The following is a 20,000-nucleotide window of genomic DNA, read 5'->3' on the forward strand; positions in this document are numbered from 1 at the left end:
TCCTCCTCTCCTTCCCTTTTCCTCATTCCCATCCTCCTCCTCTCCTTCCCCTTTTTCCTTCATTCCTATCCTCCTCCTCTCCTTACCTTTTTCCTTCATTCCTATCCTCCTCCTCTCTTCCCTTTTCCTTCATTTCCATCCTCCTCCTCTCCTTCCCTTTTTCCTTCATTCCCATCCTCCTCCTCTCTTTCCCCTTTTTCCTTTCATTCCTAGCCTCCTCCTCTCCTTCCATTTTCCTTCATTCCATCTTCCTCTCCTTCCCTTTTATCTTCATTCCTATCCTCCTCCTCTCCTTCCCTTTTTCCTTCATTCCCATCCTCCTCCTGTCCTTTTCCCTCAGTTTCCATCCTCCTCCTCTCCTTCCCTTTTTCCTTCATTCCCATCCTCCTCCTCTCTTTCCCTTTTTCCTTCATTCCCATCCTCCTCCTCTCCTTCCCTTTTTCCTTCATTCCCATCTTCCCTCCTTCCCTTTTAATCTTCATCCTCCTCCTCTCCTTCCCTTTTTCATCATTCCCATCCTCCTCCTTTCCTTTCCCTCATTTCCATCCTCCTCCTCTCCTTCCCTTTTTCCATCATTCCCATCCTCCTCCTTTCCTTTTCCCTCATTGCCATCCTCCTCCTCTCCTTCCCTTTGTCCTTCATTCCCATCCTCCTCCTCTCTTTCCCTTTTTCCTTCATTCCTATCCCTCCTCCTCTCCTTCCCTTTTCCTTCATTCCCATCCTCCTCCTCTCCTTCCCTTTTCCTTCATTCCCATCTTCCTCTCCTTCCCTTTTATCTTCATTCCTATCCTCCTCCTCTCCTTCCCTTTTTCCATCATTCCATCCTCCTCCTTTCCTTTTCCCTCATTTCCATCCTCCTCCCTCTCCTTCCCTTTTCCATCATTCCCATCCTCCGCCTTTCCTTTTCCCTCATTTCCATCCTCCTCCTCTCCTTCCCTTTTCCATCATTCCCATCCTCCTCCTTTCCTTTTCCCTCATTCCATCCTCCTCTCTCTCTTTCCCTTTTTCCTTCATTCCCATCCTCCTCCTCTCTTTCCCTTTTTCCTTCATTCCTATCCTCCTCCTCTCCTTGCCATTTTTCCTTCATTCCCATCTTCCTCTCCTTCCCTTTTATCTTCATTCCTATCCTCCTCCTCTCCTTCCATTTTTCCATCATTCCCATCCTCCTCCTTTCCTTTTCCCTCATTTCCATCCTCCTCCTCTCCTTCCCTTTTTCCTCATTCCCATTCCTCCTCTCTCTTCCCTTTTCCTTCATTCCATTCCTCCTCTCTCCTTCCCTTTTTCTTCATCTTCCTCTCTTCCCTTTTATCTTCATTCCTATCCTCCTCTCTCCTTCCCTTTTTCCATCATTCCCATCCTCCTCCTTTCCTTTTCCATCATGTTTCCATCATCCTCCCTCTCATTCATTCCATCATTCCCATCCTCCTTCCTTTTCCTTTTCCCCTATTCCATCCTCATCCTATCCTTCCCTTTCCTTCATTCCTATCCTCTCCTTTCCCTTTTCTCCTTCTCCTTCCTTTTTCCTTCATTCCATCCTCCTCCTATCCTTCCTTTTTCCTTCATTCCCATCTTCTATCCTTCTTTATCTTAATTCATATCCTCCTCTCATTCCCTTTTTCCATCATTCCCATCCTACTCCTTTCCTTTACCTCATTTCCATCCTCCTCCTCTCCTTCCCTTTTTCCATCATTCCTTTCCTTTCCCTAATTCCATCCTCCTCCTCTCCTTCCCTTTTCCATCATTCCCATCCTCCTCCTTCCTTTCCCTCATTTCCATCCTCCTCCTCTCATTCCCTTTTCCATCATTCCCATCCTCACTCCTTTCATTTCACTCATTTCCATCCTCCTCCTCTCCTTCCCTTTTTCCATCTTTCCATCCTCCTCCTTTACTTTTCCCTCATTTCATCCTCCTCCTCTCCTTCCCATTTTTCCATCAGTTCCCATCCTCTCCTTTCCTTTTCCTCATTTCCATCCTCTCCTCTCCTTCCCTTTTCCATCATTCCCATCCTCCTCCTTTCCTTTTCCCTCATTCCATCCTCCTCCTCTCCTTCCCTTTTTCCTTCATTCCCATCCTCCTCCTTTCCTTTTCCTCATTTCCATCCTCCTCCTCTCCTTCCCCTTTTTCCTTCATTCCCATCCTCCTCCTCTCTTCCCTTTTTCCTTCATTCCTATCCTCCTCTCTCATCATTCCTTTTTCCTTCATTCCTATCCTCCTCCTCTCCTTCCCTTTTTCCTTCATTCCCATCCTCCTCCTCTCTTTCCCTTTTTCCTTCATTCCTATCCTCCTCCTCTCCTTCCCCTTTTTCCTTCATTCCCATCCTCCTCCTCTCCTTCCTTTTTTCCTTCATTCCCATCTTCCTCTCCTTCCCTTTTATCTTCATTCCTATCCTCCTCCTCTCCTTCCCTTTTTCCATCATTCCCATCCTCCTCCTTTCCTTTTCCCTCATTTCCATCCTCCTCCTCTCCTTCCCTTTTTCCTTCATTCCCATCCTCCTCCTCTCTTTCCCCTTTTTCCTTCATTCCTATCCTCCTCCTCTCCTTCCCTTTTTCCTTCATTCCCATCCTCCTCCTCTCCTTCCCTTTTTCCTTCATTCCCATCTTCCTCTCCTTCCCTTTTATCTTCATTCCTATCCTCCTCCTCTCCTTCCCTTTTTCCATCATTCCCATCCTCCTCCTTTCCTTTTCCCTCATTTCCATCCTCCTCCTCTCCTTCCCTTTTTCCATCATTCCCATCCTCCTCCTTTCCTTTTCCCTCATTTCCATCCTCCTCCTCTCCTTCCCTTTTTCCATCATTCCCATCCTCCTCCTTTCCTTTTCCCTCATTTCCATCCTCCTCCTCTCCTTCCCTTTTTCCTTCATTCCCATCCTCCTCCTCTCCTTCCCTTTTTCCTTCATTCCTATCCTCCTCCTCTCCTTCCCTTTTTCCTTCATTCCTATCCTCCTCCTCTCCTTCCTTTTTCCTTCATTCCTATCCTCCTCCTCTCCTTCCCTTTTTCCATCATTCCCATCCTCCTCCTTTCCTTTTCCCTCATTTCCATCCTCCTCCTCTCCTTCCCTTTTTCCATCATTCCCATCCTCATCCTTTCCTTTTCCCTCATTTCCATCCTCCTCCTCTCCTTCCCTTTTTCCATCATTCCCATCCTCCTCCTTTCCTTTTCCCTCATTTCCATCCTCCTCCTCTCCTTCCCTTTTTCCTTCATTCCCATCCTCCTCCTCTCCTTCCCTTTTTCCTTCATTCCTATCCTCCTCCTCTCCTTCCCTTTTTCCATCATTCCCATCCTCCTCCTTTCCTTTTCCCTCATTTCCATCCTCCTCTTCCTTTCATATTCTCCCATTCATTTCTTTTTTCTCCTCCTCCTCCTCCTCCTCTCCTTCCCTTTTCCCTCATTCCCATCCACTTCCTTTTCATTTTCCCTCATTCCAATACTCCTTCTCCTCTCCTTTTCCCTCATTCCCATCCTCCTCCTCCTCTCCTTTTCCCTCATTCCCATACTATTGCTTTCCCTTTTCCCTCAATCCCATCATATTGCTTTGCTTTTCCCTCATTCCCTTCTTTTTTATCCTCATTCCTTCTTTTTACTCCTCCTCCTCCTTTCCCCTCATTCCTATCCTCTTCCTACCTTTTTCCCTCATTTTCATCCTTTTCCTTTCCTTATCCATCATTCCCATCCTCCTCCTTCCCTTTTCCCTCATTCCATTCTATCTACTCCTCCTCCTTCCCCTCATTCTCACCAGTTTGCTCCTCCTCCTAACCTCCTACCCCTCAACTAACACCCCCTCCCCTTTTATCTCATAAACCCACCAGCTCTCTCAGCCCCCCCGTTTCAATCCTCAATTGCATTTCCTCCTCCTCCAGTATTGCTTTATCTAGCCCCCACGCCCTTCCTTCTCGCAGCCCCAGACGATGCCCGTCCCCCTCGGCAGGATATACGTGAAGGACCCCGACGACTGGGACGCCACCTCCAAGACTTACCGCTGGAAACAGCAGCATCCGAAATTTTTGCTCAATACGAAGACGGGAGATCTCTCAATGAAGCCTGCTACCAGAGATGGGAGGTGAGTTGCCATTTATTATTATTATTATTATTATTATTATTATTATTATTGTAGTAGTAGTAGTAGTAGTATTAGTAGTAGTAGTAGTTAAGATACAATCCTAGTTGGAAAAGCAGGATGCTATAAATCCAAGGGCTAAAACAAGTAAATTCACGCCAATTCATACATGTTAAGAACAAAGGTCAAGGTCAAGGTCGAGCGAAAGGTCGAGAAATAGGCTGCTACGGTGGAGGTCTGCACTCTACTGAGTGCCCCTCTAGTTATTATTATTATTATTATTATTATTAGTTAAGCTACAACCTTAGTTAGAAAAGAGTATGCTGTAAGCCCAAGGGCTCCGACAAGGAAAACATAGCCCAAATATGCTATTATTGTTGTCATTATTATTAGTATTATTATTATTACTATTATTATTATTAATAATAATAATAATAATAATAATAATAATAATAATAAGGATAATAATAATGATAATAGCTAAGCTGCACCCCTAGTTGAAAAAAAACCTGGGTGCTATAAGCCCAAGGACTCCAACAGGGAAAAATAGCCCAGTCAGGAGAAGGAATAAGGAAATAATCAAACTACATGAGAAGTAATGATCAATTAGAATAACATTTTATGGACAGTAACAACGTTGAAATAAATCTTTCATATATAAACTATAAATAGAGACTTATATTAACCCTTGCAACATGAACAGCCGTAACCAGAGAGAGGGATCCAATGTCTGGCCAGTCAAAGGACCCAATAACTCTCTAGTGGTAGTATCTCAACGGTTGGCTGTTAATTTAGCCAACCTAATACTAAGTACCTCTTGGGGTGCACTGTAATTGACACTTTTTAACCTTTTATCTTCGAATCTAATTCATTTCTTCCATCTTTTGTCTATCAATATATAACGTTTATTTCATAACTTTAGACAAATTGTTTTATATTTTTGAAAATATGTTTTCTCCTGTAGATTTGAATTAAAGTGGGTTTGTAAATTCTTCTTTAAACAAAAGCCAGGCTGACACTTACACGAATTTGTGGCACGCATTGTCACGACTCGAGTCGTGAACTGGCGTGAAGTGTTTGTAAACCCGTCGTGACATCGTGGCATGTCGTGACGAGAATTTTGAAATGTTCAAAATTTTGGTCACGACAAAATTTCGTGACCAGGTCGTGAATTATGCGGGAAGTGCGCAAAACTATGCGTGAACTCGTCGTGCCAGTTCGTGTCAATGTTGCTCTTTTATTGATTTTCCAGTTCGTGCCACAAAATGTCACGACTTGCCACGACAAATTCGTGGCAAAAAGTCGTGCAAGTGTCAGGGTACCCAAAGTGTGTTTGAGAGAAATTAGTTTTTAAAAAATTATAAGTATCTTAATATTTCTTCTATTTACACATTTTAATATAAATGTAGGATAAATAATTCGAGATATTTTGTATAGATATTCTTCTGTGTGAAAAAAAAGATTTATAGTGGAATTTAAATTTCTGAAAAATTTCTAGTGTAAATTTTGACTGAAATTGCTATACAATGTAAAATAGAAATTTGCTCATATTTCTCTGATGGTGTAATCCTTTTGTTTTTAATTAATTGATTTCGTTTTATTGAGGCTTGAATAAAATTTATTATATACAGTATTTAGATCCTGTTTTTTTTTATATCCGTTTGGAAATAAATAATTGGTAAATATTTGAGTTATAAAACATGAACAAAAATATGATTTCATATCAGCTAGCAACTAGTATATAATTAATTAATAAAAAAAAAAAAAATATCAACCTATAAATTATTTTAATAAACTTATATATTCAACAATATCACAATAAAAAAAACCTTCCAAATAACGCCATTTATTTCTCTCCTCCAGCTATGACCTGGGCTTTTCTGTCAGCGATGCCAGCCAAGGTCAGTCTGGGGTCAACGCTAATGTCACCGTGAGGGTCAAATCCTTAAGTTATCGTGAGGTTAAAGCCGCCACGCCTATAACCTTGGCCATAAATCCCTACCGTATTGTCCGAGAAGAAAAGGTGAGGCCAGAGAGAGAGAGAGAGAGAGAGAGAGAGAGAGAGAGAGAGAGAGAGAGAGAGAGAGAATTCTCACATTGCTTAAAAATACTGACTAATGTCTAGAAGTCTTCCTGAGAGAGAGAGAGAGAGAGAGAGAGAGAGAGAGAGAGAGAGAGAGAGAGAGAGAGAGAGAGAGAGAGAGAGAGAATTCCTCACATTGTTTAAAAATAGTATGACTACTGTCTAGAGGTCTTCCTGGTGAGAGAGAGAGAGAGAGAGAGAGAGAGAGAGAGAGATTCCCACATTGTTTTAAAAAACTGTAACTATTGGCTAGAGGTCTTTGTGGTCAGGAGAGAGAGAGAGAGAGAAATAAAAAGAATATGATTTGCCTAGACGTCATTCTGGTCAGAGAGAGAGAGAGAGAGAGAGAGAGAGAGAGAGAGAGAGAGAGAGAGAGAGAGAGAGAGAGAGAGAGAGAGAGAGAGAGAGAGAATGTAATTTATGTAGTGGAATTGTCAGGTAAAATGATAAAAATGCTATGAAAGCTATTTGTGCAAATAATGTAGGTAGCTGAACTTTAACGTAAAAGTTAGAGAGGAAGTTAGAAACTTCAGATATTACTATTGCAACTATACCAACAAAAAGAACAATCAATCTAATTATTATTATTATTATTATTATTATTATTATTATTATTATTATTAATTACGATCAATCTAATTATTATTATTATTATTATTATTATTATTATTATGGCACAGAATAATATGAACCTCCTGGACTACTTGGTGTCCATGGTAAGAGAGTGGGTGTCCTTCAGCAAGGAAGAAGTGGAAGCAGTGTCCGTCCAGCAGGTCAAAGGTCCTCCTACGCCATCTACCCGGATATGGCTGACCTCACCTTCTCCTACGAACCTTCATCATATCCTCCTACACAGGAAACAGGAGGTGAGTTTGCGTCCCATTGCGGTGGTCAGTTTTGTCTCCAGAGTATGTGACCTTTGTAGTTGCTTTTGGAGGAACTGGGTCAGTAATTAAAATGTGTACTAACAAAAGACCACCATCTAACCTACGGTTCCCTACCTAACCTAATCTACGGTCCCCCGCCTAACCTATCCTAGGATATCTAACCTAACCTACGGTCCACCACCTAACCTATCCTAGGATATCTAACCTATCCTACGGTCCCCCACCTAACCTAACCTAGCAATTCCCACCTAACCTAACATAGGGATCCCCACCTTACCTAACCTATGGTCTCCCTCCTAACCTAACTTAGGGTTCCCAACCTAAGGTACCTTGATAAACAAGAAGGTGGGGTGTCCCATGTCCCTCAATGGATTTCAATTTTGTTGGTTCAGAAGTTACATTACCAATGTTATTTCAGTCATTTGGCCATAAATATGATTTCAAGTAACTGAAGGGACTACTCTGTTCTGTATTCAACTTTCCATTTCCCATGTTTTTCCTACTTAAGTCTAGATCCTTGTCACCTTCAAAAAGGCTCTGTGGGTACTTATCTTTTATTTTTCTTATTGAATGAATGATCAGATCATGTTCCAGTAATTGAAAACTAAATTGAAATGACCGATTAAATATATGGTTTATGTTGTTTTGTATCGCCACATTAAATAATAATGTCTCGCTAAATGAAGTTATCAGTCAGTAGCTAAAAACAACTCCTAATACCCTTTTAAATATACCGATATCCACTTCCAAGAATTTTTCATATCATAGCAATGTACATTGAAAGGAGGAATGTTCAGGTAGTGCCTATCTAGCACTAACCATTGTTAGACCTAATGGATAATATGGGATGCCTTATTCTAAACCTGCTCTCTACATTTCATTCTATGTCCTGTTTTGGCATTCAAATCTTCGTTACCACATAGACTAAGGGGGCACAATAAATTTTTAAGTAACATCCTATTCAAATACCCTCTTTGTTAGTGTAGTTTTTAGCAATGAGAGTGGCAAAGATTGATTATGTCTGCAGTAGTTGAAAATGTACAGTAGAGGTAGGGGAAGAGTGGCATTGGAAGTGACAGTGAGTATTTTTGTCTAATGTTATTAAAAGTTCTAGAGCTGGATAGGAGTAGAACTTGTAGTGCTGGAAAGACTCAGGGAGGATGAAAGATATCAGTTGTGTTAGTGCCTTTTTTCTTAATTAGAAAGGATGAAATATGTCAAATACACTTAAAAAAAAAATAAGTTAGGACCAATAGAATGACCTCAAAATAAAATCATTGATGGTAATTATGGTGGTAATAATAATGTTGATGATTCTACAGCTGGAGCATGCGATGGGTGTAAGCGTACTGGACGTGGGTGTTGGAGCTTGTAAGGAGAACTCCCACGACCAGTCTAGCATTTGCAGGGAGGGCTGCTCTGCCAGAGTGTCTCCGGGCAGTGGATTTTCAGTGGTTGATGCCAACACCTCTGCTCTGGTGGGACCCTGGGTCAATATCCAAAATGGCTGCAGCTGCCAAAGTCCACATGAGTTCGAAGACGACACATGTTCTACCAACACTTGTTTGAATGGAGGCAGGTGTATTCCTACTGATACTGGGACTAGGTAAGGTTAAAGGACATCTGTATTTTGTGATATAAACAGGATGGATGGGTATATATATACAGTATATATATATATATATATATATATATATATATATATATATATATATATATATATATATATATATATATATATATATATATATAACGTGATGAAAGATTTTGCATATCACCATGATTAGCAAAGCTGTACCAGGATGGTTTACTGTGAGCAATCAGACAAAAATCTCCCACCATCACCAATCCACAGTTAGCCAGCATGGTGATTAAAACCTGCCAAACCCTAGACATGATTAATAACATGTCTGAGGTCTTTGTTCTGCACGTGACTAGAAATGGTTGCATTTGTCGTTTATATATATATATATATATATATATATATATATATATATATATATATATATATATATATATATATATATATATATATGCACACATCTGTGTGTGAGTGTGTGTACAGTACGGAGTATATATTATTACATTTCCTTCTTTTGTAAGTCATAATTTAATTCTTCAAATTAATTTTTCCTGCAGGTGTATCTGCCCACATGGAACATCTGGCTTTAGATGTAAGGTACTCATCCGTCACTTCGAGGGTGGAGGTGGAAAAGGGGGAGGGGCAGGAGGTGGAGGAGGAGGAGGCAGTGGAGGAGGACCAGTGGCACTCAGTACGGGTAGTGGGCATCGTAGTGGCGGATGGGCATGGGTGCCATCCATACCCTCCTGCGCCGACGTCCACATCAGTTTGGATTTTTTTACCAGTAGCGAAGATGCCACGCTCTTGTACTCAGGCCCAGATCACCTAGTGATGCCCTCCTCAACATTCAGTGACATGTTCTCCCTCGAGCTGCGTGGCGGGAAACCCTCGTTGCAGCTGGACCTTGGAGCTGGCCCGTCAGTCCTCAGTCTTAACGCTTCCTATTCGCTTGCGGATTCGTCTTGGCATAGACTAGATGTAATCTGGAAGGACGAGGTGAGTTATATCATGTTTCATTCACTTATATTAATGAGGTTATACAATGGAGGGAAGAAATAGCCAGGGTTTTACATGGTCTGGATATGTATAGAAAATAGGAAAGGATAGAATTATCATGTCTCATTTACTTGTGTGAGTAAGGTTATACATTGTGGGAAAAAAAATAGCCAGGGTTTTACATGCTCTGGATATGTGTAGAAAATAGATGAAGATAGTTTGATCATGTCTCATTTGCTTGTGTGAGTAAGATTGTACATTAAAGGAAGAAAATAACCAGGATTTTACATGGTCTGGATATGAATAGAAAATAGAAGAGGATAGTTTGATCATGCCTCATTTACTTGTTTGAGTAAGATTTATACCTTGAAGGAAAGAAATGGCCAGGGTTTTATATGGTCGGGATGTGAATAGAAAATAGAAGAGGATAGTTTGATACTATCTCATTTACTTGTGTGAGTAAAATTTATACATTGAAGGGAAGAAATAGCCTGGGTTTTACATGATCTGAATATGTATAGAAAATAGAAGAGGATAGTTTGATCATGTCTCATTTACTTGTGAGTAAGATTTATACAATGAAGGAGAGAAATAGCCAGGGATTGATATGGTCTGGATATGTATAAAAATTAGAAGAGGATAGTTTGATCATGTCTTATTTACCTGTGTGAGTATTATTATACATTGAAGTGAAGAAGTAGCCAGGGTCTTGTATAGTCTGATTATATAAAGAAAATAGAAGAGGATAGTTTGATAATGTCTCATTACTTGTGTGAGCTAGAGTATACACAAGGAGGGAAGAAATAGCCAAGGTTTCACATGGTCTGGATATGTATAGAAAATAGAAGAGGATAGTTTGATCATGTCCCATTTACTTGTATGAGTAAGATTATACTCTGAAGGGAAGAAATAGCCATGGTTTTACATGGTCTGGATATGTATAGTAAATAGAGATAGATTGATCATGTCTCCTTTAGTTGTGCAAGTACGATTGTACATTGGAGGAAGAAATTGCCAGGGTTTTACATGGTCTGGATATGTAGAGAAAATAGAAGAGGATAGTTTTATCATCTCTCATTTACTTGTGTGAGTAAGATTATATATTGAAGGGAAGAAATAGCTAGGTTTTTACATTGTCTGGATATGTATAGAAAATAAAAGAGGATAATTTGATCATGTCTCATTTACTTATGTGAGTAAGATTATACATTGGAGGGAAGAAATAGCCATGGTTTTACATGGTCTGGATATGTATAGAAAATAGAAGAGGATAATTTGATCATGTCTCGTTACTTGTGTGAGCAATATTATGCATTGGAGGAAATAAATACCCAGGGTTTTACATGGTCTGATTATGTAAAGAAAATAAAGAAAATAGTTTGATAATGTCTCATTTGCATGAGTAATAATATACATGGAAGTGAAGAAATAGCCAGGGTTTTACATGGTCTGGATATGTAAAGAAAATAGAAGAGGATAGTCTGGGGAAATGTTTCTTTTCGTTTTACATGGTCTGTTTGGAATTATTAAGAGATGATAAATTATTTAAAAAAGGTTATATACATAGGCTACCAAGTTTGCTAGAGTGAGGAGTGCAGAGAAAACTCGAAACTTCGAAATTTTTGGTAAGAATACTAATAGAAAGAAATGTCCCTTGAATCTAGGAGGTGTGAGAATAAGTCTAGAATATAAACAAATAGCTAGATGTATCTATGAGAAACTGACTTCACACTACTGAGTCTTCATTGTGGAAAGGGGTTAAGGTTTGTGTTTGTTCGTGTTTAGCATATAAGATATATATATATATATATATATATATATATATATATATATATATATATATATATAATCGACAAACGTTTATAATTATTATAAATTCGACATCCGTATCCTCGCAGCTAGTCGAGATGATTGTCGACCTATGTTCTGGAGGGAGCATAGACGGACCTCCCCCTAGACCCTCCTCCAACGCCTCTTCCGCTACGCCCTCGCTATCTCCGCCCATTCCCCCTGATGCCCACACATGCAGAGGAGCAGCCAGGCTGCCGAGGGGCGCCAATCTCCTGAATACAGCTCAACCCCTTCAGTTGGGAGGCCTGGCTCATCCCCCTCCATCCCAAGCAGCTCACGGGTGGCCCACAGCTGTGTCTGGACTTCCCCTTAATGGATGCTTAAGAAATTTAAGAATCAATGGAGAGGTAAATATGAGTTGTTATTGGTTACTAATTTATTAATTTGTTATTCATTACTAATAATTGTTGTTGAATAAAAGTAACATTTTTATTCATAGGTTTTTCAACGTAATATAACAAGGTATTCTCTTCAAAAGTTCAAACTTGCTTCGAATGTCTAATGTTGAACAGGCTGAAATAAGTCTTTTTTTATAGTTTGTTTATGAAATCTATTTTAATGTTGTTGCTGTTCTTGAAATATGTTATTTTAATTGTTTATTACTTCTCTTGTGTTCATTTCCATGTTTCTTTTTCTCACTGGGCAATTTTTTCCGTGTTGGAGTTCTTGGTCATATAACATATTGCCTCAACAACTAGGGTTGTAGCTTTACTAGCAATAATAATAATAATAATAATAATAATAATAATTAGTGGATCTTTAAAATGCATCTCTGTATACAGTTTTCTGTTTTTCTTATTCCAGTTGGTAGACCTAGGGAACCAGATCCTCAGTGAAGGCAGTTCGCCCGGGTGCCCAGCTGTGGAGTGCGAAGCCAGTGGCCTCAGCTGTGGTGTCCATGGAAGGTAAGTGTCAGAAGGGACCTCTTAAAATGGCTTTGCCCTAGACACTTTTTGACTAGGGGTTAAGGCTCTTCCAAACGAGTTACAAATGCCCATAGTTCTCTCATTTTGAAATAGTGTTACCAGATCAAACAGTCCAAGGCAGATAGTAGCCACAGGCAGGCGAATGTATGGTGGTTTGGGCCAGGCCCAGGGAAGAGGGCCAGAGTGCAGTCAGACAGTAGTCAGGTGCCCATCCAGTGCCTCAACAATATGCACGAGCATTTAAGACGTAAAGAAAGAAAGTGGAATAGGTTAAAAACTGAAAGTACTTAGGTAAAATACAAAACTGCTGCGTGTCAATATAGCTACCTACTAAGAAGGAAAAAAAAGTGAATACTATAAGAGAAAGATCCCCGAAGCAGCAACAGACATGAATAAGTTGTATCGTCTCCTGAATGGTATGATGGGAAATGTAAAAGAAAAGAAGCTACCTGAGGGATACAGTGACCAGGAACTAGCAAATAATTTTCTTGTATTCTTTAAAAACAAAATTAAAACATAACCAGATCATTTGTAAATACTCACCATCACATTAATAACCCTTTTACCCCCAAAGGACGTACTGGTACGTTTCACAAAACTCATCCCTTTACCCCCATGGACGTACCGGTACGTCCTTGCAATAATACACCAGGCACACAGACAAAATTAATATGATTTAACAACATAACTCAAGATGACATCACCAGAATTATCAAGAGAGCAAAGAAAACAAACTGCGCGATCGATCCTATGCCAATATCTGAAGTAATTGGAGAGAGAGACTTTTCTAGTCTTGCCGAAATAATAATGAGAATAGCAAATGCAAGCATTGATGAATGTAAGTTTCCTAAATCTGAGAAAATGGCTATAGTCACACCAGTTCTGAAAAATGCACTGGACTACCAGGAATTAAGCTCATATAGACCTATTTCGAATCTATCCTTTGTCTCTAAAGTGCTTGAATATGTAATTCTTGAACAACTAGTCAGCCACTTAAAAGTAATAGAAGCTTGGCCTGACAACCAATCTGCTTACAGAAAACTATACTCTACGGAGACAGCCATCTGCTCTGTTGTAAATGATATGCTAGAAATGATGGATGAAAATAAATGTATTTTAATATTGCTCAATCTCAGTGCTGCTTTTGATACAGTTGTGCATGAACTGCTGCTAAATGATCTACGGTCCATCGGCGTTGAAGATTAAGCTTTCGAATACCTAAAAGACTACTCATTTGGTTGAAATTACTGTGTACAAATTGGAAACTCTTATTCATCATATGAACCCTTAAACAGAGGGGTACCCCAGGGGAGTGTACTTGGCCCAATCTTATTCTGCATCTATACTATTGGTCTATCGAAAATGCTACAAAGGCATGGCGTGAAGTTTAAACTATTTGCAGATGACACACAATTTTACTTCTCCATAAATGATATACATGACACTACTGAAACTCTAAACCGAATCTTTGATGGTGTTAGAGAATGGATGACATTTAAACAACTAAAATTAAATGAGAACAAAACTGAATTCATGGTGGTGGACAAGAGAAACAGCGTGAGAAACTTAAGTATGCGGCCCCGAGACTATATAATAAGCTCCTACGAAACATTTCATATCACATATTGTTCATTTACTGTTAAATCGTCACTGTCAAAAGACTCATGAAATAAGAAAGTCTTCAGTTTCCTCTTGAAAGCCTTCATGTCTTCAATCATTCAAATGTATGAATGTATGTATATTTGTGCTGTAAATACAAATACATGTATACTGAAGTGATAACAATTTGTGTCCTCTTTTTAGAACAAAATGTACATGCATACACATAAATTCGCATCTGAACATTTGTACTCCCCACAGGTGCCAGGGCTCCCCGGGATACCTAAGATGCGAGTGCCAACCCGGATGGTCTGGCAATCAGTGTGCCACAACCACCACTCCCACGTCCTTCCAGCTTAACAGTTACGTCAAACTGGCACTGTCCTTCACGCCTCTGGCCTACACCACCACTTTGCATCTCAGGTGAGGCTACATTTGGTATTTACTTGTGCACGTGTGCAAGGGTGGATTTTTTTTTTCTTCGAAACAATTGGATTATGGTATCAGATGTTTATTTAGTTTCGTACAGTTTTGATTAGAGTTTTCATACCTTTTTGGTTTTAATAAAATTTCATTGCTTATATATATATATATATAATATATATATATATATATATATATATATATATATATATATATATATATATATAGATAGATAGATAGATAAATGGATACACAGATACGTACATGCAAACAAAAATATAGAATACATATACATATATATATATATATATATATATATATATATATATATATATACATGTATATATATGTGTGTGTATTCGATATCTATCTATCTATATATATATATATATACTGTAGATATATATATATATATATATATATATATATATATATATATATATATATATATATATATATATATATAAATTACCAATCAAATCAATGTAAGAACACTCATTTAACCCTAAAACGAAAAAAGAAACCTAAAGTTAACCTCCCCTAACATCTAAATCCTCCCAAAGTCAACCTCCCCTAACATCTAAATCCTCCCAGAGTCCACATCCCCTAACATCTAAATCATCCCAGAGTCAACCTCCCCTAACATCTAAATCATCCCAGAGTCAACCTCCCCTAACATCTAAATCCTCCCGGAGTCAACCTCCCCTAACATCTAAATCATCCCAGAGTCAACATCCCCTAACATCTAAATCATCCCAGAGTCAACCTCCCCTAACATCTAAATCATCCCAGAGTCAACCTCCCCTAACATCTAAATCCTCTCAGAGTCAACCTCCCCTAACATCTAAATCATCCCAGAGTCAACATCCCCTAACATCTAAATCATCCCAGAGTCAACCTCCCCTAACATCTAAATCATCCCAGAGTCAACCTCCCCTAACATCTAAATCCTCCCAGAGTCAACCTCCCCTAACATCTAAATCATCTCAGAGTCAACCTCCCCTAACATCTAAATCCTCTCAGAGTCAACCTCCCCTAACATCTAAATCCTTCCAGAGTGAAGCTCCCATAACATCTAAATCCTCCCATAGTCAACCTCCCCTAACATCTAAATCTTCCCAGAGTCAACCTCCCCTAACATCTAAATCATCCCAGAGTCAACCTCCCCTAACATCTAAATCCTCCCAGAGTCAACCTCCCCTAACATCTAAATCCTCCCAAAGTCAACCTCCCCTAACATCTGAATCATCCCAGAGTCAACCTCCCCTAACATCTAAATCATCCCAAAGTCCGCATCCCCTAACATCTAAATCATCCCAGAGTCAACCTCCCTTAACATCTAAACCATCCCAGAGTCAACCTCCTCTAACATCTAAATCCTCCCGGAGTCAACCTCCCCTAACATCTAAATCATCCCAGAGTCAACCTCCCCTAACATCTAAATCATCCCAGAGTCAACCTCCCCTAACATCTAAATCCTCCCAGAGTCAACCTCCCCTAACATCTAAATCATCCCAGAGTCAACCTCCCCTAACATCTAAATCATCTCAGAGTCAACCTCCTCTAACATCTAAATCCTCCCGGAGTCAACCTCCCTTAACATGTAAATCATCTCAGAGTCAACCTCCGCTAACATCTAAATCATCCCAGAGTCAACCTCCCCTAACATCTAAATCATCCCAAAGTCAACCTCCCCCAACATCTAAATCCTCCCAGAGTCAACCTACCCTAACATCTAAATCCTCCCAGAGTCAACCTCCCCTAACATGTAAATCCTCCCAGGGTCAACCTCCCATAACATCTAAATCATCCCAGAGTCAACCTCCCCTAACATCTAAATCATCCCAGAGTCAACCTCCCCTAACATCTAAATCATTTCAGAGTCAACCTCCCCTAACATCTAAATCTTCCCAGAGTCAACCTCCCCTAACATTTAAATCCTCCCAGAGTCAACCTCCCCTAACATTTAAATCCTCCCAGAGTCAACCTCCCCTAACATCTAAATCCTCCCAGAGTCAACCTCCCCTAACATCTAAATATTCCCAGAGTCAACCTCCCCTAATAACTAAATCCTCCCAGAGTCAGCCTCCCCTAACATCTAAATCATCTCAAAGTCAACCTCCCCTACCATCTAAATCCTCCCAGAGTCAACCTCCCCTAACATCTAAATCCTCCCAGAGTCAACCTCCCCTAACATTCAAATTCTCCCAGAGTCAACCTCCCCTATCATCTAAATCCTCCCAGAGTCAACTTCCTCTAACATCTAAATCCTCCCAGAGTCAACCTCCCCTAACATCTAAAATCTTCCTAGATTCAACCTCCTCTAACATTCAAATTCTCCCAGAGTCAACCTCCCCTATCATCTAAATCCTCCCAGAGTCAACTTCCTCTAACATCTAAATCCTCCCAGAGTCAACCTCCCCTAACATTTAAATCCTCCCAGAGTCAACCTCCCCTAACATTTAAATCCTCCCAGAGTCAACCTCCCCTAACATCTAAATCTTCCCAGAGTCAACCTCTTCTAACATCTAAATCCTCCCAGGGTCAACCTCCCATAACATCTAAATCATCCCAGAGTCAACCTCCCCTAACATCTAAATCATCCCAGAGTCAACCTCCCCTAACATCTAAATCCTCCCAGAGTCAACCTCCCCTAACATCTAAATCTTCCCAGAGTCAACCTCCCCTAACATTTAAATCCTCCCAGAGTCAACCTCCCCTAACGTTTAAATCCTCCCAGAGTCAACCTCCCCTAACATCTAAATCCTCCCAGAGTCAACCTCCCCTAACATCTAAATATTCCCAGAGTCAACCTCCCATAATAACTAAATCCTCCCAGAGTCAGCCTCCCCTAACATCTAAATCATCTCAAAGTCAACCTCCCCTACCATCTAAATCCTCCCAGAGTCAACCTCCCCTAACATCTAAATCCTCCCAGAGTCAACCTCCCCTAACATTCAAATTCTCCCAGAGTCAACCTCCCCTATCATCTAAATCCTCCCAGAGTCAACTTCCTCTAACATCTAAATCCTCCCAGAGTCAACCTCCCCTAACATCTAAAATCTTCCCAGAGTCAACCTCCTCTAACATTCAAATTCTCCCAGAGTCAACCTCCCCTATCATCTAAATCCTACCAGAGTCAACTTCCTCTAACATCTAAATCCTCCCAGAGTCAACCTCCCCTAACATTTAAATCCTCCCAGAGTCAACCTCCCCTAACATTTAAATCCTCCCAGAGTCAACCTCCCCTAACATCTAAATCTTCCCAGAGTCAACCTCTTCTAACATCTAAATCCTCCCAGGGTCAACCTCCCATAACATCTAAATCATCCCAGAGTCAACCTCCCCTAACATCTAAATCATCCCAGAGTTAACCTCCCCTAACATCTAAATCCTCCCAGAGTCAACCTCCCCTAACATCTAAATCTTCCCAGAGTCAACCTCCCCTAACATTTAAATCCTCCCAGAGTCAACCTCCCCTAACATTTAAATCCTCCCAGAGTCAACATCCCCTAACATCTAAATATTCCCAGAGTCAACCTCCCCTAATAACTAAATCCTCCCAGAGTCAACCTCCCCTAACATCTAAATCATCTCAAAGTCAACCTCCCCTACCATCTAAATCCTCCCAGAGTCAACCTCCCCTAACATCTAAATCCTCCCAGAGTCAACCTCCCCTAACATCTAAATCCTCCCAGAGTCAACCTCCCCTAACATTCAAATTCTCCCAGAGTCAACCTCTCCTATCATCTAAATCCTCCCAGAGTCAACTTCCTCTAACATCTAAATCCTCCCAGAGTCAACCTCCCCTAACATCTAAAATCTTCCCAGAGTCAACCTCCTCTAACATTCAAATTCTCCCAGAGTCAACCTCCCCTATCATCTAAATCCTCCCAGAGTCAACTTCCCCTAACATTTAAATCCTCCCAGAGTCAACCTTCCCTAACATTTAAATCCTCCCAGAGTCAACCTCCCCTAACATTTAAATCCTCCCAGAGTCAATCTCCCCTAACATCTAAATCCTCCCAGAGTCAACCTCCCCTAACATCTAAATATTCCCAGAGTCAACCTCCCCTAATAACTAAATCCTCCCAGAGTCAACCTCCCCTAACATCTAAATCATATCAAAGTCAACCTCCCCTACCATCTAAATCCTCCCAGAGTCAACCTCCTCTAACATTCAAATTCTCCCAGAGTCAACCTCCCCTATCATCTAAATCCTCCCAGAGTCAACTTCCTCTAATATCTAAATCCTCCCAGAGTCAACCTCTCCTAACATCTAAATTCTCCCAGAGTCAACCTCTTCTAACATCTAAATCATCCCAAAGTCAACCTCCCCTAACATCTAAATCCTCCCAGAGTCAACCTCTTCTAACATCTAAATCATCCCAAAGTCAACCTCCCCTAACATCTAAATCCTCCCAGAGTCAACCTCTTCTAACATCTAAATCATCCCAAAGTCAACCACCCCTAACATCTAAATCCTTCTAGAGTCAAACTCCCCTAACATCTAAAATCTTCCCAAAGTCAACCTCCCCTAACATCTAAATCATCTCAGAGTCAACCTCCCCTAACATCTAAATCATCCCAGAGTCAACCTCTTCTAACATCTAAATGCTCCCAGAGTCAACCTCTCCTAACATCTAAATTCTCCCAGAGTCAACCTTTTCTTACATCTAAATCATCCCAAAGTCAACCTCCCCTAACATCTAAATCCTCCCAGAGTCAACCTCTTCTAACATCTAAATCATCCCAAAGTCAACCTCCCCTAACATCTAAATCCTCCCAGAGTCAACCTCTTCTAACATCTAAATCATCCCAAAGTCAACCACCCCTAACATCTAAATCCTTCTAGAGTCAAACTCCCCTAACATCTAAAATCTTCCCAAAGTCAACCTCCCCTAACTTCTAAATCTTACCAAAGTCAACCTTACATAACACCTAAATCTTCCCAAAGTCAACCTCCCCTAACATCTATACCTCACCAAAGTCAACCTCCCATAACATATAAATCTTCCAAAGTCAACCTCTCATAACATCTAAATCTTCCAAAGTCAACCTCCCCTAACATCTAAATCTCCCCAAAGTCATCCTCCCATAACATATAAATATTCTCAAAGTCAACCTCCCCTAACATCTAAAATCTTCCTAAAGTCAACCTCCCCTAACTTCTAAATCTTCCGAAAGTCAACCTCCCCTAACATCTAAATCTTCCCAAAGTCAACCTCCCCGAACATCTAAATCTTCCCAATGTCAACCTCCCCTAACATCTAAATCTTCCCAAAGTCAACCTCCCCGAACATCTAAATCTTCCCAAAGTCAACCTCCCCGAACATCTAAATCAACCAAAGTCAACCTCCCCTAACATCTAAAATCTTCCCAAAGTTTAACCTCCCTCAACATCTAAATCTTCTTAAAGTCAACCTCCCCTAACATCTAAAATCTACCCCAAATCTATCTCCCCTAACATATAAAATCTTCCTTTCGCCCAAAGATTCCGAACGTTCAAACTCCGAGGCGAACTGGTCGTGCTGTCATCGCAACACGGACGTGACAGATTGGCGCTGGAGTTGATGAACGGCCGTCTGTGTCTCGTGTTGC

At 40.4% G+C, this 20,000-nt stretch overlaps 1 protein-coding gene across 1 annotated transcript in view; it reads left to right on the top strand.

Annotated features, from left to right (window-relative positions):
* Nucleotides 1-3,897: 3,897 nt before the first annotated feature.
* The window catches only part of LOC137625260 (putative neural-cadherin 2), an 81,559-nt gene continuing 65,456 nt past the window's right edge, over nt 3,898-20,000 (top strand). Inside the window, exons 1-9 of the mRNA XM_068356056.1 lie at nt 3,898-4,055; nt 5,916-6,075; nt 6,816-7,001; nt 8,345-8,628; nt 9,162-9,600; nt 11,499-11,798; nt 12,256-12,356; nt 14,238-14,399; nt 19,894-20,000. The exon at nt 19,894-20,000 is cut by the window's right edge and continues 85 nt beyond it. Of these exons, the coding sequence (XP_068212157.1) occupies nt 3,904-4,055; nt 5,916-6,075; nt 6,816-7,001; nt 8,345-8,628; nt 9,162-9,600; nt 11,499-11,798; nt 12,256-12,356; nt 14,238-14,399; nt 19,894-20,000 (1,891 nt within the window). The 5' untranslated portion in view covers nt 3,898-3,903. The remainder of the gene's footprint in view (nt 4,056-5,915; nt 6,076-6,815; nt 7,002-8,344; nt 8,629-9,161; nt 9,601-11,498; nt 11,799-12,255; nt 12,357-14,237; nt 14,400-19,893) is intronic.

This window comes from Palaemon carinicauda, chromosome 32 (assembly GCF_036898095.1).
Source record: "Palaemon carinicauda isolate YSFRI2023 chromosome 32, ASM3689809v2, whole genome shotgun sequence".
Classification (NCBI taxonomy): domain Eukaryota; kingdom Metazoa; phylum Arthropoda; class Malacostraca; order Decapoda; family Palaemonidae; genus Palaemon; species Palaemon carinicauda.